Genomic DNA, 25508 nt, shown 5'->3' on the forward strand with positions numbered 1-25508 from the left:
TAGAGATTTACCAACCCTTATAACAAAGAAATATCAAAACAGCTCTTTGAATATTATAGAGATGAGGGTGTCTGAGCCAGAAATTCTGTCAAATGTAGTTTCTAGCCAAAATTTTTAACATGCAAGGGCTGCTGAAAATTTGATTAAAATTTTTTATGCATAGTGCTTCTTTCTCAAAAACAGGCTGGGTGTCTTTTCCTCAATGTTCCTACAATAAATTCACACCTGGACAGAAATTTTCAACCCTAAAGATGAGCATACGATTTGCCAGACTGAATCAGACCCAAGGACCATCTAGTAATTCTGAGCATGTTATAAGCAAAGGAACTGGTCCCTTCATGCTGAAGTTGTGCAGCCAAAGAGCAGAATCCAAGGAACCGCTTTGGGGGATCCCCCTGACACTGTCCCCCGGGCAGCACATTCCCCCAGCAGCGCGGGCACCAGGCAGAGGCAGGAACTGGCTTTTCCTCTACCCGCCCCTCACCTTGTCCAGGAAAGTCAATCTGCCCCGGGGTGCTGCAGGGAATGGGGCTTGGCAGGGCTGGGAGCCGGGAACCTCCTTCCCCACCTATTGCTCCTGTTGCCTCTGCCAGTCTCTCCCCATCTCCCTCCTCCCCTCCCCTCGGGCTGGGAGATTCGGTCCCTGGCCCGGCCCGGGGTGTTCCCTCCCCGGAGCTGGCTCGGCTCCTGCAGGCGCTCAGGGGGGCAGAGCCGGGGGGGGGCAGGGAGGGCAGCAGCTCTGGGACTCGCAGACCCCCGCCCCCCCGGGAGCAGAGCTGGGGCGAAGAGGGGACGTTGGTGCAGAGTCACTTTCCTGCCCGGCCCCGGCCCTTCCCCCGGGTCTCGCCCCTCACCTGCAGGCTCCGGCTCAGGGGCTGGTGTCGGCAGAGCCCGGGGCTGCCCCAGGGGCTGGTTCCAGCCCCCGCAGAGAGTCCCCCCGGCTGGGCACAGAGGGGCGCTAGGGAAGGGCTCTCCCCGCACACACCCCGCTACGGAGCAGCAGCGGCTCAGCCCGGGCTTCCGGCTCACAATGGAGGCGGCAGCAGCGTGTGACCTGGGAAGCTCAGCCCCGTATCTCCGGCGGAGAGCAGCAGGCTGGAGCCAGGCGGATGCTCAGTAACAGCTGCTGAAGCCGCTGCCCTCACTCTGCCCGTACTCCCGCCAGACTCTGTTTCCGGCAGTGAACGGGGCGGGGAGGTTGCTCAGGGAAAGGCGATGCAGAGAGAGGCCAAATCAGGGTCTAGCGTCCAGGCGCTGCGGGATGGGGCCGAGGACGGGGCCCCGGGATGGGGGCAGAGGGGATAAAAGTTAGTGCAGACAGGGTGAGCCAGCTGCGGGGGCTGCCAGACGGGGGGGCTTGTGCTCCTGGCTGGCTGGAACATCTCAGCTCCCCCTCCCCAGACCTGGGTGTTAAAGGCGCAGTGTCACGCCGTGCCTAGACAAGGCAGCTCTTCCCTGTCTGAAACGCCAGCTGAGCTGCTGAAGGAGACCGGAGTCAGTGAAATATTGTTGTAAACCACACACATACAACGCACACACACGCACACACAACACACAGAGAAATCATAATTTTCATCTGGTTTGGGTGTTTAAAAAAAATCTTTGGCAATTTCTGTGGCTGTAACATGCAGGCCTCGTAGGAGTTCACTTGTTTGACTTCTTGGAGTTCTGATTGCCAGGATTGGCCTCCCTTTCCTGTAATCCACTGACAATGTAGCTTCACTCCTTTTAATTATTTAATGTTTGCAATTATTTTTGACTCATTGCTTTTACCTCTCTAACATTTATTTTGGTTCACATTTTGTGCAGATGAATTGAATGTTGCTTCTTTAATGATTATAATAGCAAATAATCATGAGCAATATAATTAAGATTAATAATTAATATTACATTATGCCAATAGCTTAAGCAATCGCGTCTCACAGTGAGTTCTAGTACAACACTTCCTGTGTTTTACTGTGATTTTGTAATATGCAATTTTTCTCCATAGTACAAGTTTATTATTTGTGATCATATGACTAAGGCTGACTGAGTTCTTGGGATGTCATCAGCATACAGGAGTTCCCATTTTCTTTGATACAGTGAGGATTGCCTTTCTCAGCTATAGTTTTGCCTGTCTTTGCAGCACCCCTGTGCTTTTTTCATATTGCACCACTTGTGTGTAGAACTAACTTCCCAATATATTCAGTAAGGGCACCGTACTATCCTGTATGAAATTCCTTTCAAAGGCAAATTTGCACTGTAATTTTTATTAAATATAGATGTACACTATCAAAACTGTATGACTCGTGCACCAAAAATTATGAACTTTTAAAAAATAAATATATTTGGGGTTCTTTTTATCTGCCTTTTTGTTTCTGATCCTTTAGGGTGCACTGGTTTCATATTTTCAGGCTTTTTTTTTTTGCTGCAGCCATGAAGGAATAGAAATTTTGTTGTTTTTGTTAAGGAAAGCTGTGTTGCTCAACCAATCCTTTGATTCCAGTGTTGTCCCTGACCCTGTTCTCCTTCCCTTGGCAGTACATTGTGATCCACCTTCCACATGCCTGCACAAGGGTTGTGGGTTGTGCAGGGGGCTGTGCTCCCCAAAGCATCCCTGTCCATTCCAGTGGAGGCATCAGGGTTCTCCAAAATCTGCTCTGGCTGCAGGACATGGTGCCATGCAGGAGAGTCAACAGCAGAGTGTGCTGGCACATGCACAGATGCAGTCACAGACGTGGTGACTGGCACAGCTACTGGTGGTGGAACTGAACTATCCCTGGTGCTGGCCCATGCATTCAGCATCTGCTCCAGGATCAGTCCTGTTCCACATTCCTACACTCTTAATCCAGGAACTTCTCCTTCACCCTCTTGAACTCCAGGTGCTCTTTGCTCCTGTGTGCCAAAACCCTGAAAAGGTCCTCCATGTTCCTCAGTGTGGATCAGTTCTAGCACCCAGAGTCCTGGGTGGGAGGCTTCGCCTAGCAGAAGTGCCTGCTGGTGGAATGAAACAGACAGCATATTAATTGTATTGCTGCAAGGAGAAAAAAATAAAGAATCCCCCCACTTGGCTTTCTGCATCTACGCATGGTGTGGATTGCAATTTTTTGAAATGTGTATTTAATCCTTTATGAATTCTCCTCTGCAGACCCTCCTACTTCTGGCATCGGGAGAGCTCTACCCACACATCATAGTAGGAACAGTCATTTTATTTAAAAGAAAAAAAGTGTTTAAAAAAAAAAGCCACCCCTGGCTGAGGGAGGGTGGGCTGAGGTCATGTGAGGTCACAGTTACCAACTGGCTCTAACTTTGTTTCCAGCTGGGGAAGCCATAGAAGATATACGTGGGTGTCAGATATAATAGGCCAGGCTGTGTGGCTCCTCCCATGCTCCACCCTGAGGCCCCACTTTCACTCTCCCTCTCCCCCAAGGCTGTCGGGGGCTCAGCTTGGGCTGGCGGCCTGGAGCTTGGGGCTTGGGATGGCTGGTGGCCTGGCCCTGGGGTGGTTTAGGCTGGTGCTTGGGCCGCCCAACAACCCTGGGGTTGGGCCAGTGCTTGGGCTGGCTGGGGGATTGGTGCAGCTGGGGCGAGTGGGTTGGTGCTCCTCTGGCTGCGGGGGGGGGGAGGAGGGGTCTTGGGGCTCCGGCAGGCAAGGAGGATAGAAGGGGCAAGATCTTGGGTGGAAGGGGTGGGGCCGGGGGCTAGCACCCCCGAAGGAGGGGTTTCACATGCTGCCCATGAAGATATACATATTTTGGAAATATTAGAATGGAAGAAGGAAGTAGTTTTCCAGGCAAGTGGTGGGATCCCATCATCTTATGCAAAGGAGATATTTAGGTGACTGAACAGCATGTGCGCAAATGAAGTGGTTCTGCTGGAGGGGGCTGGGGGGAAAAAGTTCTCTCTACCCAGACAACTGAACAATCGTTTGGAATTCCTGCTTCAGAGGGGAAAATCAAGATGTTGGAGTAGGATGCAGAGTCTTGCAAGTGGCAGAGTGGATTCCCCTCCCCCTCATCCTCCCACCACAGCTTGGAAGTCCAGAAAGTCCAGGAAGAGGCAGCCAGCTAAGAATGTTTGCTGCATGAAATGTCATCTGGCAGAAGTGGAGGAAAATCAGGACAATAAAACAGGCTGAGTGGACAAAAAGCAATGAGGACCACAAAGAACTTCACCACTCTCTGAAACCCAATGGACTTATACACCTGTGCTGTATGGGACTGTGCAGTACTGTGGTTTGCTAACCAAAGTCTAAGTGTAACATGACATTAGTGTTCTTGAATTACCACCAAGCTGCGCTTGCAAAGACATGCACTCATGCCTCCGAGGCCTATAGGCCTTTACTTGTTTTGCTAGCTATAATTGCAAACAGAACTTATCCGAGACATTAGGGTGTTGTGTCTACATTTTTTTTCTCCCTTTGGCAAATCAAAAGTCCTTGAGTGAGGAAATGCCAGAATGAATGCTGCCCATGAAACCGTAATTCAGTCCACTTCTGCCCATGCATTATGCTGCAGTTTTAATTACACACAGAAGAAACCATCTGTGAACAGTTTGGTATAAGTGACTTGGCAAGCATCACATAGGAACTCAGTGGGAGAAGCAGGACTAGAAACCAAACCAAGCTTCCCAGGTGGTAGTCAACTGCCCTAACCACAAGCCCATCCTTTCTCTCATTGAAGGCCCCCCCAAACCTTCCAACTTCTGCAACAAAAAAAGGCAGCAGTCCCACAGACAACAGCCTCCTTTACTACACAGTGGATTCATCTCCTGAGCAGACCCAGCCTATGCACTGACTGAGGCAGGGATCTTGTGAAAAAAATAATACAGGTTCATGTAATTAAAGACTGTATCATAGTACATATGCACAAGGGGGCCAAATTAAGATGGCATGCACAATTTTTATTCTGGAATGTCCTCCCTTGAGAGTCCTTGATTTTGCAACCTTTAAGGATTAAACTTTGTATTTCCTAATTTTTAATCATTTAGTTTATTGATGAGAGCAGCCTTAACTAATGCTAAATGAGGGTTTTTTTGTTTGTAAATTTCCTTTTTTAATAGAAAGAAAATCTTTTATATGTGTGCCCTTTAAATAATAAAACACTTACATTTATGGGGTTCAATGCCTATTTTATTGCCACTCTTATCTTTGTGCAGCTCCATATTTCACCATTCAGTGTCTTGTTGACCAATATATTGGAAGTCATTAAATTAAATTGTATTCAAACAAAACATATTTTAAACTTCAAATGTACTGCAATTTCTATGACTTAAAAATGTGTAATGGAAAATGGAATAGGGATTTAGATCTCTAATTTCCTGGGTTGGTTTGTTTTGGAAAAGTAAGTATTGAGAAAGCCAGAGATCGCCCCCAGTTTGTAAGAAGCAGCTAGCCAATCTCCATAAGAAGGAGCTGTAATTTTGTACCTTATTTTCATGTGCCATCCACTCCCCACCAAAGGAGCCCTGCTGCTTTCACTGCAGTGCCTGCTGGGACCCTGCTTTGTATCAATGGGTGTGTGTGTGTGTGGGGGGGAGAGTCAGAGGGAAACCAATTAGCAAAGGCAGCCATTGCCATGACAACCAGGGTCATAGTAACCCTCCCCAAATGAGCAAAGGGGCTGGATTGGGGAGCACTGAGTGGCTGATTGTCTCTGCTGTCACAGCGGTTCTGTTCTGGCAGGGGACACTGAATGTGTGCAGAGTGGGGAAAAGGCTGGCTTTTCCAGTGTGCTGGTTTTCCTAAATTTCCTGAAAAATCCGCCCCATCCAAACACAGCCCGGGGATCCCTGCACACGCACAGCCATCCATGGCAGACATTTGGTTCCAATTCCCCATGTGGCAGGTTTACCAGAAAGGGTTTCTGAACAGAGCTGAGATGTGGAGGTACCGACCTGACTCAGTAAACCAGCCAGTTCTGACACAACCATAACTATGGTCTTAAACTCTATCAGTCTTGGTACTGTGAGATCATAATCCTGCGGTTGCATCTAGAGGCCTCATCAAAGGCTCAGAGTCCCATGGTGCTGGGCCCTGCAGCTCAGAAGGAGACCGGCGGACTAGATGTCATCTCAAAATAATCTGAGGGCAGTTTGTTCTTGTTTGTTGGAGGGGAGGGAAACGTCCCTCTGGGTCATCAGCAGGGATGGAAAAGAGGATTTCTGAATTTTAAAGCATGCACTTCTCAGTTAAGTGGTTGTGACCCCCAGGTGGGACATGAACAGGGATCCTAGGAATCCGTTTGCCACAGAAAAATGCAGAATTTGCATTTTTACAGAGAATCTTTCATTTTTACATTTTGTGAAAAAATAAAAACATATACAGTAGAACTCCATTTTATCTGATCCTCCATTATCCAGCTCTCCAGATTAGCCAAACCACCAGTGCACACATAGGAATATGGGAAACTGATATTTCATCCCTGCCTCCTATTGCTGACAGTCTGAGCCCCTGTTGATGATCCAAATCTGGCCCTGGTCCCAGTTAGATCAGATAAATGGGATTCCACTGTATATCAATAAAACATTGGGTTCAACTGATACCTATATATATTGGGGCTAGGGAAATGAAAGTTCAGCCTTTCATTTTAATCACAGAAAAAATTGGAGTTTTATGGTTTTTTTATTGGAGAATTTTGATTGTTTTTTTTTTCCACAGTAAACTAGGAGTCCTGGTCATAAATGTCAGGAGGCCCAGCAGTAAGATCTCTGTGGCAGGGAACTGTCTCCCTGCCCCAGAGGACTGTTAGGAAGCAGTTTGGGGACCAAGGAGTCAGGGTTGTGGCTGCATCTCCTGTTTCCATCCCTGTGTGTGGGCAGGCTCTGAAGGGGCAGGACTTTCTTTGGGAGCAGTGAGGATGTAGTTCCCTCCCCCAGTAATCTGGGCAGAAACAAGTGGGCTCCTTGTCCTATTTTACACTCCACCCCCCCCCCCCACTGTGACAGATTTCTGTTACCAATCTGCCTGAGGCATCAGGTGATCAGGCTGAGGCTACAGGATTGTTTGGGAAGGAGATGATGAAACACACCAAGTGTCTAAGTTTTAAAGCTTTATTAATAAAATAATAAAATAACAGCAGAGTGCGCTGGGGGGGGGTTTCCCCACATCACTCAGAGGAAGGAAGAAAGTGTTAGTGCCCCCAAGCCCTAATCCACTTTCATACTCACACCCGCACTACCCAAGGCTGGCCAAGCCTGGGTGTAACGTCAGAAGAAGAGGGGGACAGGTGGACCAGTGTTCTTGTCCTGGGCCCAGGTTTCCCGGGGTCCGCTGTGATCTCTGGCTTGCTTTGGCTTTCGGGAGGGTTTTTAAGTCCTGTGTTCCTTTGGGGGTGTTTTGTTTAGGGACCTCTGCTCCTGATGCTCTTTGTACCAGTTAAAACCGACTTTTTGTGGTCTCCTTAACTTTCCCAAAACACACTGGCTAGACTTTGTTGTTTTTTGGAGGGTTTTTTGTGCTGGCCTTTGCTTGTCTCACTTGTTATGGGCTGCCTCTGCAGGTCTATTTAGCTGCATCTTCCTTTCTCATGGTTGGTTGTTGGATTCCAGACTCCCGTCTTTCTCGGCAGGCAGCCAAGCGTCAGCTGTGAACTGTGGCTATGGGCTGGAGTCAGTGCCTTATTTTCTGACTGAGCGAGCTGGAGTGTTGAGTTAACCCGTTCTCTGCTTTCTTCCTTCTTCCCCCTCTGCAAAGGAACCTTCCATTCCATACTCACATCTTTGACCCTCCCCAAAATGCCCTGTGATGCTAGCAACAGCATTAGCAATATACAGTACTGATCAGCCTCCCCCTTGAGGGAGGGTGTGACACTACCCCCCATCCCAGATCTCCAACCCCACATTGCAGCAACAGGGATGCAGATTAGATTTATGTTCCAGCTAAACCAGGCAGTTAATACTGCTGCAATATCTAAATGACGCCTTTAGGGATTTGTCAGGGTTCCCTCCCCACTCTGAACTCTGGGGTACAGATGTGGGGGACCCGCATGAAAGACCTCCTACGTTTATTTCTACCAGCTTAGATTAAAACTTCCCAAAGGCACAAATCCTTTCCTTGTCCTTGGATGGTATTGCTGCCACCACCAAGTAATTTAGACAAAACTCCAGGGAAAAGGGCCACTTGGAGTCCCTGTTTCCCCAAAATATTCCCCCAATCCCCTTCACTGGGAGGATTGAGAATAATATACTAACCAATTGATTACAAAGTGAGCACAGACCAAACCCCTGCATTTTTAGAACACTGAAAATCAATCAGGTTCTTAAAAGACTTATTTTTTAAAAAAAGTAAAAAAATCACACCTGCAAAATCAGGATGGAAGGTAACTTTACAGGGTAAATAAAAAGATTTAAAACACAGAGAATTCCCCTCTGACTCTGCTTTCCAGTTACAAAACAGGAATGAAATTACCTCTTAGCATAGGGAAAATTCACAAGCTAAAACAAAAGACAATCTAACACATTTCCTTGCCATTACTTACAATTTCTGTAATTTTAGATGTATCATTTCAGGTATGTTTACAGGAGATGTTTTACCTGCTTGGTCTCTCTCTCTGTCCAGAGAGGGAACAAAGAAGAGAGCACAAACAACCCCTCCTCCTCCCCTGATTTGAAAGTATCTTCTTTCCTTACTGGTCCTTTTGGTCAGGTGCCAACCAGGTTATTTGATATCCTTAACCCCTTACAGGTAAAGAAGGGATTTTATGCTACCCTTAGCTGTATGTTTATGACAGGATTATTGCCTGAATGGGGACAGTTCCCACCACTTGGTTCTATTGTTTTAGGCTGGCTGCAAACTCAGGCAGACAAATCTGCATCAGTCCCATTCCCTTCACATTTTCAAGGGTTTCTTTGCATACATGAGAGCTGGTGGGCATACTGTTTATTTTAAAGTGAAGTTAAGATTCTGGAGCACATTTATGTTTTTAGCAGGGGACAGAATTTAAGGAGCTGTTTGGGGAATCCCCCAATACTGTCCCCAGGGCAGCACATTCCCCCAGCAGCGCGGGAACTGGGCAGAGGCAGGAACTGGCTTTTCCTCTTCCTGCTCCTCACCTTGTCCCAAGAAAGTCAATCTGCCCCAGGGTGCTTCAGGGAATGCAGCTGGGCAGGGCTGGGAGCCAGGAACCTCCCTCCACACTGATTGCTCCTGCTGCCCCTGCCAGTCTCTCCTCCCATCTCCCTCCTGCCCCCTCTCCTTGGGCTGGGAGACTCGTTCTCTGGTCTGATCCCGGGGCGTTCGCTCTCCTGGAGTTGGCTCGGCTCCTGCAAGTGCTCAGGGAGCAAAGCCTGGAGGGTCAGGAAGGGCAGCAGCTCTGGGACTCACAGACCCCTGCCCGGGAGCAGAGCTGGGGCAAAGAGGGGCTGTTGGTGCAGAGTCGCTTTCCTGTCTGGTGTAACGACACAAACCACACCGGCCCCAGCCCTTTTCCCCAGGTCTCTCCCCCTAACCTGCGGCTCAGGGGCTGGTATTGGCAGAGCCCGGGGCTGCCCCAGGGGCTGCTTCCAGCCCCCGGAGAAAGTCCAGCCCCGGCTGAGCACAGAGGGGCGTTAATGCAGATCTCTCCCTAAGTACCGTTGCTTCCCTTTTCCTCAACAAAGCTCTTCCCTGCAGAAGTATCGGATTGCAACTCCCTGCCCTGCCCCGCAACTCACTCACAGGCAGAAGACAGGTCCCTGAAACTCTTCAGCTGCTGTGACACAATCTCGCCTGATGCCCAGGTGCCCCAGAACAGCCGGAAGTGGGACCACAAATAACACAGGGGACAAATGGGAACCTACCCTCTCCCAACTCCAGCGGTGCCAACCAGTCCTCCATCAAACATCATGGCCCTTCTTGCTTCTTTACAAATGGGGCTTACTGAGCCATTGGAGCTTAAGTTTACAGCAAATCAACCACCCCATGCTCCTCCCTGGATTTTCCAGATTCTGTCTTCTTCCTGAACAGAGAGGATCCTGCAGAACAAATACACCCAAGCCTGCTGCTATCTAGGGCTCCAGGCAGCCCGCTGGGCCATTGGGACTCTTCTGCTGTGAGGGATCCTCTGGGGCAATCCTGTGTCCCCACAGAAACACCCCAGACTCCCAGTGTCTCCTTATTTCCATTGGCTGGATCCACGGAGAGGGGAGGCCAGTGCTGATGCGGCCACAATATCTAAACTCACCTGTAAGTATCCCCTGGGGCCTGGTTCATGGGAGTGGCGAGCTTCCCAGCTTTGTGGGAGCTGAGCCCCCCAGGCACTGAAGAGCACCTGTCTGAGCTTGGGCAGCCTGGGGAGGAGGTTGAGACGTTGCTGGAACGGACTGAATACAGCCAGGGAATTTGCTGGGATAACTCTGGGATGTCTGACAATCAGTTACAGGGTGGAATGCATGCTTGGGACAGGGACCAATCAATGATCTGAAAAAACAGCTTTTGTGGGACTTTGTGCACAGCCCTGACGGGGGTGCCTGGGGTGGGGTGATTGTTATGAATTGTACTACGGGAGCACCTCAAAGTGTTGAGAACCGGCCCCTATTGTCGGGATGCGCAGACCCCGAGAGGGTCCCTGCCCCAGATAGCTCACAGTCTAAACAGAGCAGGCAGGATTATTACCCCCCATTACCCCCATGCAGGGAAACTGAGGCACATACAGATTATGTGACTGGCCTGAGGTGATACAGGGAGGCTGAGAGAGCGGTCCCAGCCCAATGCCACAACCAGCCTTCTTGCTACAGACTAGGTCTGTGACTCCCCAGCAAAATTGCTTAGAAGGGGAATGGGTCAGAAATGACTGAACCCATAACCGTCACTCTGGCCCAGTTACAGATGGGCTTACTAATTCCTTTCCTGGGCCCTCCTGGGGCATGCATTTTAGAAGAAATGTTCTTCTGTTGTTAAGTCTGTGATGTGGTTTCTTTTGTGCAGGGAGGGGCAAGCAGTTAGGTGAAGCTTGCAATCTGCTTTCATCTCTCTAACTAGTAACTTCTGGGGGAAGGCTTGCTCCTGAGGAAACAGACTCTGGAATTTGCACTGAGATTCCTGAAGGGGGTGGGGAAAGGGAAGAGGGGGTTGCCTGCATGCTGTTTGTGACCACCTCTACTCCAGGACTGATGTATATAATGTAATTACAAAGTCCCAGAGCAATGTGCTTCCTGCTGCCATTCCAGGCTCCAGGCAGCCTCCCTGTGGCCAGGTTCCCATCAGCCCCAGACCACTTATATGTCGGGGACCCCCATTGATAATCCTGGGTCCCAGTAGTGTCCCTACCGCCAGCACCCCCGCACAGGTGTTTGTTACAGAGTGTATGAACTGCAGGTGTATTCCTACATTGATGCACATGACCTGAGTGTTTCATTGTTTCCACACTTTTTATTGGGTAGCTTTTTTATTTAAAAAAACTCCTAATAACCCTGGGAATTATTTTTTGCTAACATTTGCTACTTACATAACAAGTGGCCAGCTCTCCAACAGCGTTCAGCTTGTACGTAGACCATCCTGCACACTGAGCTAGTCAGAAAATCTGGCCTCGCTTGTGGGTGCTTTGGCCCATAAAACTTCATGGGATGAAGTCGCCTAAATCTGCTCCTTTCTAAGCTCGCACTCCTCTGTCCCCATCAGAAGTAACTTTGGGGTCTCCTCTCTGGATCCCCATTACAGCAGATAGTGGCTCTAAGTCACACAGAGATAGGATTAGGTCCTCGGAGACCAGTTCTTGCTAGACATTGGAGAATCAGCATCCCATGTTTGATTTCAGCTGCAGACATCAGTGCTTAGATTAGTGCATAGACTTTGTGCTGGCCCTCTGTGCAGAGAGGAATTATAGCTGCGTCCTCCAAAGGAGCTTAAAGGAGTTAGGCACTCGTATGCATTGACTTGACCCTGCAGGCCATGAACATGCAAGCCTAGGCACCTGAAATTCATTGATGTCAATGGGTGCTGGGTACCTAGAAGCTTTTGAAAATCCCATTAGGTGCCTAAATACCTTAAAAAAATCTGGCCCTATGCGCTGAAGTTTTCTCTTCAGTCCAAGGGTTACATGCACCAGCCCAGCCCTGCTAAATAATGCTCAGCCCATAAGGGCATATCTGCACGATGCTGTAGGCGGTGAGAAGCCTCCAGCACAGAACAGCTAACGCCTAGCCCCCGCCATCTGGACGCGAGAGCAATGCAATGCCTTCTCCTAGACGCCACAGTCCGAGCAATGATTGAGAGCTCAGCACAGACCAACACAGGTCTCAGAGGCAACATACGGATTGAGCTGCTGACACCCATGAGGATCTGAGAAGTGTCTCAGGGACTGTGTCAGCTGGTTGGGTGTGTGGCCCAGGGCTGTATGTTGTTTTTGTCTTGGGGGACGGGGTGGAGTGATAGGGCCAAGGGGAACCCCTTTCTTAGAGCTGAAATCCAACACCCACAGGAGCTTACTGACCATGAAAGCTTCCACTGCTCAAATCCTCTGGCATGCAGAGACGTGTGAAGGAAAAGGGCCTCAAATTCTACATATCAAAAGGGTTCAGGCCTCATGTGTCCCTTGTCCAAGGACTCACACACAAAACAGTATGTCAGCATTGACAGCAAAACTGCCACTGTTCAGCACAGTCTCTCTCTCCTCACAGGTCACAGTGACAAAGGCTCTTTGTTACTTTTCGAAAAACAACAACAAAACCCCACTAACTTATTATTGAAGGATTGTTGCTTCAGAAAACTAGCTTATGCAAAAGGCCGGGATGGAAAAACATTTACCAAAGTGATTCCTGAGTTGACTCCATTACCAACAACAACAAAGAAGTCAATAAGGAGGCATCAAAGGCAAATTCACTTGCACAAACTCTTGAGGGTGAACTCTCAGAAGGTGGTGAGGGAGAGAACAGTGCCTCGGCAGACGACTCATGCACCATACGCCCTCTGTCCAAAAGGGCTCACACATACGGCTGTGAAAATAGAGCCCTGGCACATGCAGATGTCTCACCCACTATGTGCCCTCCATCTGGAGTGCTCATGCAGGCAGCCGTGTATGCTGGCCACAAGATGAGCTCTCCTTGCAGGGAGCCACGTCCCCTCAGATACCCAGAGCTGCTCAGCTGGATCTAAGTAGTGCACTTATAGCGCTTCTCCCCCGTATGGGTCCTGTGGTGTCGGATGAGGTCCGAGCTACGGTAGAAGCTCTTCCCACACTGGGCACAGGCGTAGGGGCGCTCGCCAGTGTGGATGCGCTGGTGGGTGACGAGGTTGGAGCTCTGGCTGAAGCTCTTGCCGCAGTCAGGACAGGTGTAGGGCCGCTCTCCCGTGTGCACGCGGTGGTGGGTGATGAGGGTGGAGCTCTCGGTGAAGCTCTTGCCACAGTCGGGGCAGGTGTAGGGGCGCTCGCCGGTGTGGGTGCGCTGGTGGCAGATGAGGGTGGAGCTGTCCACGAAGCTCTTGCTACACTGGGGGCACTGGTAGGGGCGCTCCCCAGTGTGGACACGCTGGTGCCGCATGAGGGAGGAGCTGTCGTTGAAGCTCTTCCCGCACTGGGTGCACTTGTAGTGCTTCTCACCAGTGTGAATGCGTCGGTGCCGCAGCAGGGTGGAGTTCTCGCTGAAGCTCTTCCCACAGTCACCACAGATGTAGGGCTTCTCGCCAGTGTGGATGCGTCGGTGCCGCAGCAGGGCTGAGCTCCAGATGAAGTTCTTCCCGCAGTCCCGGCAGGCGTAGGGCATGTCGCCCATGTGGACCCGCTGGTGCTGCACAAAGTAGGAGCTGTCGCTGAAGCTCTTGCCGCACTCTCCACAGACATAGGGCCGCTCGCCTGTGTGGGTCTTCTGGTGCCGCACGTGGGTCGAGCGGATGCTGAAGCACTTCCCACACTCCTCGCACTGGTAGGGCTTCTCGCCTGTGTGGGTGCGCTGGTGCTTGATGAGGGTGGAGCCGTGGCTGAAGCGCTTCCCGCAGTCGGGGCACTCGTATGGCTTCTCGCCAGTGTGGATGCGCTGGTGTGCGATCAGCGCCGAGTTCTGGTTGAAGCTGTTCCCACACTCGGGGCACTTGTAGGGTCTCTCCCCAGTGTGAATCCGTCGGTGGATGATGAGGGCTGAGCTGCTGCTGAAGCTTTTCCCGCAGTCCTCACACCGGTAGGGCCGCTCCCCGACATCTTTGAGTTGATTGACACCTCTGCCCGGGTGGGATGATTTGCTCTTTCCTGTCCCTCGAGGGTTTCCCTGCTCAGGACTCTGGGAAACGTCCCTTTCGGCTCTTCCTGATACCACGCCATGTGGTTTCCCTGGCTCGGGATCTTCCTGCTGAGGGGTCTCCTCCTCGCTCTCACTCCCCGTACCATCACCTGCTGGGACAGAGAGAGAATGCAGACAGGAGTCACTCCCTGTGCCCGGGGGAAAGGGAACCTCAGAGAGGGAGGAAGAACCCCAAATAACTACTGGAGAGAGAAAAATCAGGAGAGAGTTCCTTGGCCACAAATCATCCTTCCTGTTGCAATGGTTTCCTGGCTGATGTAAGCAATTCCTCACCTGTGCAGACATCACTCAGGAGTTCCAGTTCCTCAGAGTCCTGCAGATCTGGGGTCCACAGCTCTTTCCTCTGCTCCATCCAGGAGATCACATCGGGCTTGGTGATGGGAAATCCTGCTTGGGGGAAAGAACAGGCAAGATCAGGGCTTGCAACACAGCCAGAGAATATTTATTATAGAGACGTGATTTAAACCCCAACTCTGTGCTGGAAGTTGGGAGGAAAGGTCCATGGACATGCTCTGGGAGAGTCAGATGTCTGCTGGCGGATGTGTTGTGTCACTATCGCAGATTCAGAGATTCCAAAGCCAGAAGAGACCATTGTGTTCATCTAGTCTGACCTCCTGTATAACACAGGCCAGAGAACTGTCCCCAAATAATTCCTATAGCAGATCTGATAGAAAAGCACTCAATCCTGATTTTAAAATTCTCAGGGATAGAGAATGCATGATGAACCTTGGTAAATTGTGCCAATGCTTAATTACTCTCACTGTTAAAATGTACACCTGATATCTAGTCTGAATTTGTCTAGCTTCAGCTTCCAGACAATGGATTATGTTAGACTCTGCTCTGCGAATGAAGAGCTTATTATTAAACATTTGTTCCTCATCTAGGTACTTATAGACTGTGATCAAGTCACCCCTTCACCTTCTCTTCTGTCTGAGCTACTTGAGTCTATCACAATAAGGCAGGTTTTTTAATACTTTAGTCATTCTTGTGGCTCTTCTCTGAACCCTCTTCAATTTATCAACATCCTTCTTGAATTGTGGGCACCAGAACAGGATACATACATAATATTCTCTAATATAATACAATATCAAAATGTACATATGCCTATAAAAGTGCAAACAAGATGAGTTGAAGTGAGATAGCTTGACTTTCTCTCATTGAAAAATTAATTGAAATGGACACGTTCTGGTGAGACATTTTGATTAAATGGTATTTTTGACGGAAAACTGTTCAGTTGCAAATATTTTGACCAGCCCTAACCACGGGTGTGTCCTTGAATCTCCTCTCCCAGGGGAAGGGGAGTGAAAGGGACTATCACTCTTTGTAACACATGCACCCACACTGTGGGGCTGATCCCCATGAAACCTAAGGGAGTGGAAAAGGACCTCGAGTAGATCCCAAGCCAGCTGCTTCAGGGACCCCACAGATTCTAACACCTGAGGGGACAGGAACCCTTCCTCGTGACATCCCTGTAGAGGGCTCTCTGACCTGGGTCCATCAGAGCACACTGCTGCTCACTGAAATACACACATACCTCCTCGAAGGTCACCAGCTCCTGGAAAGCAAAAATCCCCCACTCAGTGAGCCACAGTCCCACCCGCTCAGTTACTGGCACCCTGAGTGCCCCTTATTAAATACATCTCAGCAACTCATTCCCTTTTCAGCACCTTCTGTTCTTTCAGATTCATTGTTCCCACCTCCCACCAACAGCCCGTGACCATCCCCTACCTGAGCTGGCTGCTCTGCAGCCATTTCCTGTCCCTGACTCCTGGAGGATGGTTTGATCTGGAGTGAAACCTGGACATTATCCTGCAGCCTGTCAGGGTGAGAAGGGCGAGTGGGGAGGTTTCAGAAGTGGCTTTCATCCATTTCTCACCCCAATTCCCCACAGGGTCTTTCTGTGGACAGAGGAATGAAGTTCACAGAGCGTTCAGCCTCCAGCCACCTGAACACACCTATACAGGAGAGCAGCTGGGCTCTCCTGTATCATAAGCTGGGCTGACAGCACAACCTATTATTAAGATTGCCCAGTGCACCATGTTTTAAGAGAGTGTTTTCAGTGGCTTATAACTTTGCCAAACATAAACTGTTTGGCCTGATGTTTTCAATGCGAGATCTCTGCCCGAGGATGAAATAGTTGGGAAAATTTGAGCCAAAACAGTCCAGCCATTTCTGAGACTGAGACTAGGAAAAAAATAGGTGGTTTTGCCCATGCTGAAAAATTTGGACACTCTTTTCTTTGAAAAGCTTGAGCGCCCCCCATGCTTCAGAGCAGGGTGTTGTAATGCAGCTTGTGTGTCCAGGGCAGGGGTGGGGAGGGTGCCTTTTGCCATGCTCGGGAAAATGCACCCGCAATTGGCTAATGTATATGCCTTTGAAAAATGCTGTTTGCACATGCTCAGCAGAGACTTCTTCGGTTTTAGCTGCTAAAATTGCTGAAGATTTCGTCCTCACTGAGCATGTTCAAGCCTCTCCCCACTCTTAATGCTGGCCAGACTGTGCATGCACCATCCTCAGAGAGCAACTGAACAAGCCCCGTTCCCTCCCAGCTCCTGTATGCCTCACTAATCCCTGGAGCCCACTGCTGTGTATGCCAGCAGCCTGCTGACTGTCCCCATGGCAAAAAGAAACCCTTGTGCGCTGCCTCTAACCCAACCTACAGCACTCAGCGCTGACATGAGGCATAACTGATTCCTCTGAGTACACGTCATGCACCCCTCCTCCTATCACAGTGACAGCTCCGCCAGCCTGCTCCAGTTAACCCCTCCACCAGTCAGTGCAGCTGCACCTAACGCAGCAAATTCAGGTGGGGTGCATGCTGAACTACAAATCTATGGAATAAAACCCAATGTCTCTCGGTCCCCTTCACATCTCCTTTGTATGGCAGCACTGTTATTGAACCCACTCCAGTGCGTAGGGCCAGCTTTGGGGGCCAGAGTTATGGCAAATGTAAGCCAAAAACGCCATTGCAAGCACATAGGGCCAGGGAAAGGTGAGGAGTAACAAATTGAGACAGGGAGACCTCCATACACCAGAATTTGCTACCACTGGCCCCAGGGGATGGAGGTAGAAAATTCTAACAGGGTAGCACAGAATGATACACCTGTTGTGTCAGATATTAATACCAGTAGCAAACTGGGACAGGCAGCAGTTTGTGACACTCTACCTGACTCTCCCTGCAACTGCTGCTCCAGGACATGGTGGGGCTGGGCACCAGAACCGAGAACAGGGAGCCTGTCTTCCCTACACTCTCAGTGACCCCCTTCCGGCACCCAAGCAGCACCATGGAGGAAGTTGTATGATTAGAACGCAGTTGGAGCAAAGGCAGACCAGTCAGGGTAGGAGCGGGGAAGGAGCAGATTGGCACAAGGACTGGGAATGGATGTGGAGGGAAGGAAGCTGGGACTGGCTGGGCAAGGAGACTGGGAGCCAATTAGGGAAATGGTGGGGACTGGGAGCCAGCTGGCTGTTGAGAAACATTGAGGTCAGGAGAGGAGCTGGGAGGAGTTGGGGGAGACTGACATGGGCTGAACAGTCTCCCTAGGTTCTTGCACCCAGGCTCTGTCTAATTCTTGCCACTTCTTTCTGCATAGCAGCTGTAAGACAGTACCTTGCCTGTCCCACACACAGCTCAAACTCCCCACCAGGCTCTCCATTAACGCAGCATCCTTTGCACCCTGAGCAGGGGGACTGGAACCTGGGTTTCCCCCATGACCACACTAACCACTGGGCAGCAGAGACTGTTTCACCCTCTCACTGGCCCAATGAATATTTAAATAGTGATGCATGGTGGAGCAGCTGCAACAGGCGAGACGGAGAGCCCACTGGCCAGAATACCCCATGGCCAGGGCACTTCCCTGAGAGGCAGGAAACCGTAATTAAAGTCTATGCTTCCCATCAGGCTGAGACAGGTGACCCAGGCTCAGTTCTCTCACCTGAGTGCTCCAACCCCTTGGCTAGAGGCACCATTCCTCAATATTTTGAAAAACAGGTGAGGGCTCACAGCTGTGAATCCTGAGCAGAGGGAGTGGGGAGGACTTAGGCACCTATGTGTCCCCTAGAGAGAGAGGGTTAAAGACTTACCCCTCTTCTCAGCATTTCCTACTGGATAGCTCAGGCTGGTTTCCCTGCTAGCGGAGCCTGTTCCTAGTTGCCTTACTCTCCCCATTCACTGTACAATGAATGGTGCAATGGTGCCTAACTCAGGCCTGTGCCTTCCACTAGGCAGCAGGCCTGTGCCTTCCACCTGTACATCAGGCATTGCAACCCAGGTGGAAAGTGGTCTAAGAAAAGTAACCTGAGAACAGGAGCTTTGGTAAGACAGCACTCAAAGTGTGTCCCTCAGAGACCCGGCTTCATTAAGCTGCTGGAATCCTGTGTCCAGTTTGGGGGTACATAATTCAATAAGGATGTTGATAAATTAGAGGAGGTTCAGAGCAGAGCCATGACAACGATTAAAGGATTAGAAAACCTGCCTTATAGTTCTGGCAAACTACCACCTGGCAATTTCCTGGTCCCAATTCCTCTGTTATCATAGGCATTGGAGCTGCATCTTGATGTAGAATCATAGAAGATTAGGATTGGAAGAGACCTCAGGAGGTCATCTAGTCCAAACCCCTGCTCAAAGCAGGACCAACACCAACTAAATCATCCTAGCCAGGGCTTTGTCAAGCCAGGCCTTAAAAACCTCTAAGGATGGAGATTCCACCACCTCCCTAGGTAACCCATTCCAGTGCTTCACCACCCTCCTAGTGAAACAGTGTTTCCTAATATCCAACCTAGACCTCCCCCACTGCTCCTTGTTCTGTCATCTGCCACCACTGAGAACAGCCGAGCTGCATCCTCTTTGGAAACCCCCTTCAGGTAGTTGAAGGCTGCTATCAAATCCCCCTTCACTCTTTTCTTCTGCGGACTAAATAAGCCCAGCTCCCTCAGCCTCTCCTCATGAGTCAAGTGCCCCAGCCTCCTAATTATGCCCTCTGTTGGACTCTCTCCAATTTGTTTCCATCCTTTCTGTAGTGAGGGACCCAAAACTGTACACAATACTTCAGATGTGGCCTCACCAGTGCCATAGAAGGGAATAATCACTTCCCTCAATCTGATGGCAATGCTCTTACTAATGTAGCCTGTAACAGTCCGGTGCGGGGGCTCGGCCCTCTCAGGTGCGGCCGGGAGCCAGGCCGCCTCACTACACGGCCTAAGTTCGTGATCAGTCTCCGAAGGTCCAGGGGTTCCGCCCCTCAGGCAGGGGCTGAACAAAAGGCACGCAGTCAATAAAGCCCACGCCCTCAGTCAGGGCGGGGCAGCAAATAACAGTTCTAAGCTCAGACCCTCAGTCAGGGGCTGAGCGGCACAGAGTCAATGAGATAAACCCAGGCCCTCAGTCAGGGCGGGGCAGCAAACAATAGTTCAAGGGGCTCAGGTCCTTGCAGCAGGAGCTGAGCAACAATAAGAGTTCAGGGCTCAGGTCCTTGCGTCAGGAGCTGAGCGACAATAAGAGTTCAGGGCTCAGGTCCTTGCGTCAGGAGCTGAGCAACAATGAGAGTTCAGGGCTCAGGTCCTTGCGTCAGGAGCTGAGCAACAATGAGAGTTCAGGGCTCAGGTCCTTGCGTCAGGAGCTGAGCGGCAACAATCAGACAAGTGCAGGCCTCTGTGCCTGCGTGCTGGTGTGAGGGGGAGACTACCACCCGTGAGTGGAGTGGCAGGGGGGACACAGGCCCACCCACTCCACTGTGTCCCAGCCCGGGGCCCTAGCAGCGGCGTGGATCCGCTGCAGTCAGTGGGGATCCTGGCCGCAACACACTGACATCGGCACTTCAGTGCCTGCAGCCTGACAGGGGTCGGCTACCCCCGGGCTACACTCCATTTCCCCCTCTATGGGTACCTGCTCATCCCTGGGGTCGGGCGCTGGGTCCCACACCATGGGCTCCTCGCCGGGTGGAGGGCTGGCTAGCTCGGGCTGCTCCTCAGGACTCGGGTCGGGGTAGTGCTCGAACGGCTCCTCCGGGTACCGGGCTCAGGGCAGGCTCGGCCAGTCCTCCTCTGGATATCTGGCTCGGGGAAGGCTCGGTACGTCCACCTCGGGGTACCTGGCTTGGGGCAGGCTCGGTACGTCCACCTCGGGGTACCTGGCTCGGGGCAGGCTCGGTCCAGCAGGAGCGCAGGCCGGAGCGTCTGTCCTCTCCGGCCGCCGGGTTACAACTGAGCGTTGGGGCCGGGCCTTTATACTTCCTGTCCCGCCCCTTGACTTCCAGGGGGCGGGGACAGGTGGTGGTGGCTCTGCCCACTGAGGTGGCTGTTCTGGTTCCTCTCTCTCAGGTGCGGCCGGGAGCCAGGCCGCCTCACTACATAGCCCAATATGCTGTTAGCCTTCTTGGCAACAAGGGCACACTGTTGACTCATATCCTGCTTCTCATCCACTGTAATCCCCAGGTCCTTTCTGCAGAACTGCCACTTAGCCAGTCAGTCCCCAGCCTGTAAAAGTGCAACTGATTCTTCCATCCTAAGTGCAGGACTCTGCACTTGTCCTTGTTGAACCTCGTCAGATTTCTTTTGGCTCAATCCTCCAATTTGTCTGGACCCTATCTCTACCCTCCAATATATCTACCTCTCCCCCCAGCTTAGTGTCATCCACGAACTTGCTGAGGGTGCAATCCATTCCATCATCCAGATCATTAATGAAGATGTTAACAAAACTGGCCCCAGTACTGACCCCTGGGGCACTCCGCTTGATACTGGCTGCCAACTAGACACCGAGCCATTGATCATTACCCGTTGAGCCCGACAATCTAGCCAGCTTTCTATCCACCTTATAGTCCATTCATCCAATTCATACTTCTTTAACTTGCTGGCAAGAATACCGTGAGAGACCGTATCAAAAGCTTTGCTAAAGTCAAGGTATATCACAAATATTTAATAATGGGCTCTTAAATTTAGCAGAGAAAAGTCTAACATGAACCAACAGCTGAAAGTTGAAGCTAGAGACCCAAACTGGAAATGAGGTGTAAATTTCTAACAGTGAGTGTAATTAATCACTGGAACAACTTACCAAGAATTGTGGTAGATTCTCCATCCCTGACCATTTTTAAATCAAGACTGGGTATTTTTCTAAAATATCTGCTCTAGGAATTAGTTGGGGGCAGTTCTCTAGCCTGTGCTGTACAGGAGGTCAGACAATGGTCCCTTCTGACCTGAAAATGTATGAAAAAAAAAAAATCTTTTGCCAAGTCTGCAACCCCTGGAGATGCTTCACTCCCCCGGCAGGCACACACACTTTAAGCACTGGTTCCAACATGGAGTCTAGTCCCTTTGGGCTTTAGCCCTTGGAGACTCCAAGCAATGGAGAATCTGTTCCCTAGGTAATTGGTTCCCATAGATAATTACACTGACAGTTAAAAACTCTGCTCCTTAAAACAGGGGGATCAAAGACAGTATCTATGCAGGGAGAAGCTTTCTGAGACTACAAGGCTCTCCAATTGAGCAGATAAAGACAAAACAAGATCCAGTGGTTGGAGTTGGGAGTCAGTAAGTTCAAACAAGAAATGAGACGAGTGTGATCACAGTGAAGCATCAGAACAGAATATCAGCTGGCTGGGCTGGATATAGGGATTACTGGGTGAGGAGCTCTGGTCTGTGTGATGCAGGAGGACAGGACAGATGATCACAATGGTCCCTTCTGGCCTTAAAATTGGTGATAACAAATATTTACTGTAACTACATCGAACCACCACAAACTGGATCACAGGTTAGAAAACACAAGTTCTTCCAAGTGAGAGCTGGGATCTATCCTTCTGTATCATGTTTTCAACTCTGGTGATACTGTATTACTGCGAGTCTCACACTATTTAGAGTTCATACAGCCCCAGTTCCTGGAGTCTTGTGCTCACCTGTGAATCAGGTAGCTAGCTAGCTTGCTTTCTTGTTAGTTTCCAGCCCTTGTGGTTGGAGAGAAAACACAATTCTTTAAAGGCTTGAAAAGCAAAAGATAAATAAAAAGAATCCAATCTGTGTTAGTTTTTTTTAAACATGATTTTAAAATCCATCTTGTTGGACTGTGGCACATGACTTTTTAGCATTTGGGGTCAGCAATTTTTTATGATATTTTGTAGCATTAACATTCTAGGTATGGAGTACATACAAAACCCAGTCATCCTACCAATATATTTCTAGAGGCTGAGCTGGTAAAGTCGATTGCTTGGAGCTTTGCCATTCCTGACTAATACAATCATTTCAAACAAACAGTCATGCCATGCCATGCCATGCCATGCCATGCCATGATGTTACTCCCTGGGGCTAAGTCAAACCTTGCTCCATTTGCAATCTGCTTCTTTCAGGGCCTCTTTCACTAAAGCCCAACAACAAAGAACACCTCTCAGACAAAGGCTCTCATCCCCAGTGCAGGCACAGTGCAGAGATCCAAGTGCAATATCCCACAGAGCTCACTGCCGAGCGGTCACTTTGTTCTGCACCGACCCAGCCCCTGCCACCCGGCCTAAACCCACCCACCGACATTTTAACCCCCCGTCCCCAATAACAGTCTCTGAACCAAGAGCTAGAAAAGAGCAGAATCCAAGGCACCGCTTTGGGGGATCCCCCTGACACTGTCCCCCCAGCAGCACATTCCCCCAGCGGCGCGGGGACCAGGCAGAGGCAGGAACTGGCTTTTCCTCTCCCCGCCCCTCACCTTGTCCCAGGAAAGTCAATGTGCCCCGGGGTGCTGCAGGGAATGGGGCTGGGCAGGGCTGGGAGCCGGGACCTCCCTCCCCACTGATCGCTCCTGCTGCCCCTGCCAGTCTCTCCCCCTGTCTCCCTCCCGCCCCCTCCTCTCGGGCTGGGAGACTTGGTCCCTGGCCCAGCCCCGGGCTGTTCGCTCCCCGGAGCTGGCTCGGCTCCTGCAAGCGCTCAGGGGGGCAGAGCGGGGGGTGTGTGTCAAGGAGAGCAGCAGCTCTGGGACTCGCAGACAGGAGCGGACGCCTATCTGGGGTGACTAGATAGCAAGTGTGAAAAATTGAGACTTTGGGGGGGGGGGGGAGACAACAGTGGGTATAGCTGGGGACAGGCCAGATAATAGGATGTCTGGTCACCCTATGCCAACCTCCAGCCCTTTCACCCAGGTCTCTCCCCTCACCTGGAGTCTGCGGCTCAGGAGCTGGTGTCGGCAGAGCCCAGGGCTTGTTCCAGCCCCCGCAGAGAGTCCCCCCGGCTGGGCACAGAGGGGCGCTAGGGAAGGGCTCTCTCCGCACACACCCGCTGGGGAGCAGCAGCTCAGTCTGGCTTTTGAACACTACAGATGAAGCAGCAGCTGTGACCCAGGAAGCTCAACCCCGGATCTGCTCAGCAAAGAGGTTGCAGTAATCAGCATCTTCCCTTCTTTGCAATAGCCAGAGCCCTCTGGTGGCCACAGCTCAGGAGCCCTAGGCACAGACGGGCTGCATGGCAGGAATCCGGCCAGAGACCTGCCTGTGCCTGAGCAGTTACAAACCAATTCTGGAAATTGGGATGGAAACAAAAAAAAAAAGGATTTTTTAATTTTCTTTTTGGGTTGTGAAATTTTCCATCCATAGTGTGACTGAAGATGGTTGTGTACCATGTTCAAAATATGAGCTTTCTAAAAAGGATATCTGTAACCAACCATATATATATGTACCTATATTTTAAAATTCCACCATGTGACAAAGACAACCAAGTTTTAGGCATGACTTCCCACACTGCATTACTAAAAAAAGTAAGTAAGTGCATGTGATTTGCAGATGATACAAAACTACTCAAAATAGTTAAATCCCAGTCAGACTGAGAGTTGAGAATGGATCTCACAAACCTGGTTGACTGGGCAGATGGCAGATGAAATTCAATGTTGATAAATGCAAAGTAATGCACATTGGAAAACATAATCCCAACTATACATATAAAATGGTGGGTCTAAATTAGCTGTTTCCACTCAAGAAAGAGATGTTAGAGTCATTGTGGATAGTTCTCAGAAAACATACACTCAATGTGCAGTGGCCAGGGCTGGCTCTGGCTTTTTTGCCACCCCAAGCAAAAAAAAAAAAAAAAAAAAGAGGGGGGCCACCGGAGCGGCAAAGCAGGGGAAAAAAAAAACCACAGCGTGGCCAGAGTGGCAAAGCGGGATGGGGGGAACAAAAAACGGCGCGTCTGGAACGGCAAAGCGGGGGGGGGGGGGGGAACTGCAGCACAGCCAGAGCAGCAAAGTGGGGAAAAAAACAACAAAAAAACCCCACAGTGCGGCCGGAGCAGTAAAGCAGGAGGAGGAGGGAAAGGGCGTGGCCGGAGCGGCAAATCAGGTGAAAAAAAAAAAAAGAAAACACGGCGCAGCCAGAGCGGCAAAGCGGGGGGGGGGGGGAACCTGCAGCACAGCCGGAGCGGTAAAGCAGGGGGGGGGGAAACAAAAAAAACGGCACGGCTGGAGTGGCAAAGCAGGTGGAAAAAAAAAAACCTGCGGCGCAGCTGGAGCGGCAAAGCGGGAGTGAGGGACATGGCGTGGCTGGAGCGGCAAAGCGGGGGGGGGGGGAACAAAACAAAAACATGGAGCAGCAAAGCGAGGAAGGGGCAGGAACAGCATAGCTGGCAAAGCAGGGGAAAAACAAAACAAAAAGACCCTACAGGGCGGCTGGAGCCAGGGTGCAGGGGAACTCCCTGTGCTGCAGAGTGCGCGCCCAGTCTAGTGGGGGGGATAGAGAGAAGGGGGGCGGCCAGGGCTTCAGCGGAGCGCTCACCCTGCAGCCCCGACTGCCGCGCCGCCTGCCGGGAGGGCTCTGAACTGCTCCGGTCGGCAGGGAGGGAAGGACGCTGGCTGCGCTGCCGAGTTTGCTGCAGGCCGTTCCCCTCCTCCACCCCCTACAGGGCGGCCAGAGCAGCAAAAAAAAAAAAAAAAAAGCGTCCGTGCCACCCTAGGATTGGACGGAAACCGCCCCCTAGAATCTGCCGCCCCAAGCACGAGCTTGCTCAGCTGGTGCCTGGAGCCAGCCCTGGCAGTGGCAGCAAAAAAGCGAACACAATGTTGAGAATCATTAAGATAGGGATAGATAATAAGGCAGAAAATATCATATTGCCTCTGTGTAAATCATGGTATACATCTTGAATAGTGTGTGTAGATGTGGTCACCCCATCTATCTATCTATCTATCTATCTATCTAGGAATTGGAAAAGGTTCAGAAAAGGGCAACAAAAGTGATTAGGGAGAGATTAATACGACTGGGACTTTTCAGCTTGGAAAAAAGATGATTATGGGGGATATGACAGAGGTCTATAAAACCATGACTGATGTGGAGAAAGTAAATAAGGAAGTGTTATTTACTCCTTCT

The 25508-nt window shown here is 50.6% G+C and overlaps 1 protein-coding gene across 7 annotated transcripts in view; it reads right to left on the minus strand.

Moving 5' to 3' along the window:
- Positions 1-23498, minus strand: part of LOC123345426 (zinc finger protein 271-like) — a 34830-nt gene extending 11332 nt beyond the window's left edge. The window contains exons 1-4 of one of the 7 annotated variants that reach the window (XM_044982295.1): positions 23315-23498; positions 15916-16003; positions 14461-14574; positions 8585-14279 (exon numbers count right to left, since the gene is read on the minus strand). In XM_044982295.1, coding sequence (XP_044838230.1) covers positions 13045-14279; positions 14461-14539 — 1314 coding nt within the window. In that variant the 5' untranslated portion in view covers positions 14540-14574; positions 15916-16003; positions 23315-23498 and the 3' untranslated portion in view covers positions 8585-13044. Of the gene's footprint in view, positions 1-8584; positions 14280-14460; positions 14578-15915; positions 16086-23314 lie in introns of those variants that run through there. The other 6 variants (XM_044982297.1, XM_044982292.1, XM_044982294.1 and 3 more) reach the window with 6 other exon arrangements.
- Positions 23499-25508: the final 2010 nt, after the last annotated feature.

This window comes from Mauremys mutica, chromosome 12 (assembly GCF_020497125.1).
Source record: "Mauremys mutica isolate MM-2020 ecotype Southern chromosome 12, ASM2049712v1, whole genome shotgun sequence".
Lineage (NCBI taxonomy): Eukaryota > Metazoa > Chordata > Testudines > Geoemydidae > Mauremys > Mauremys mutica.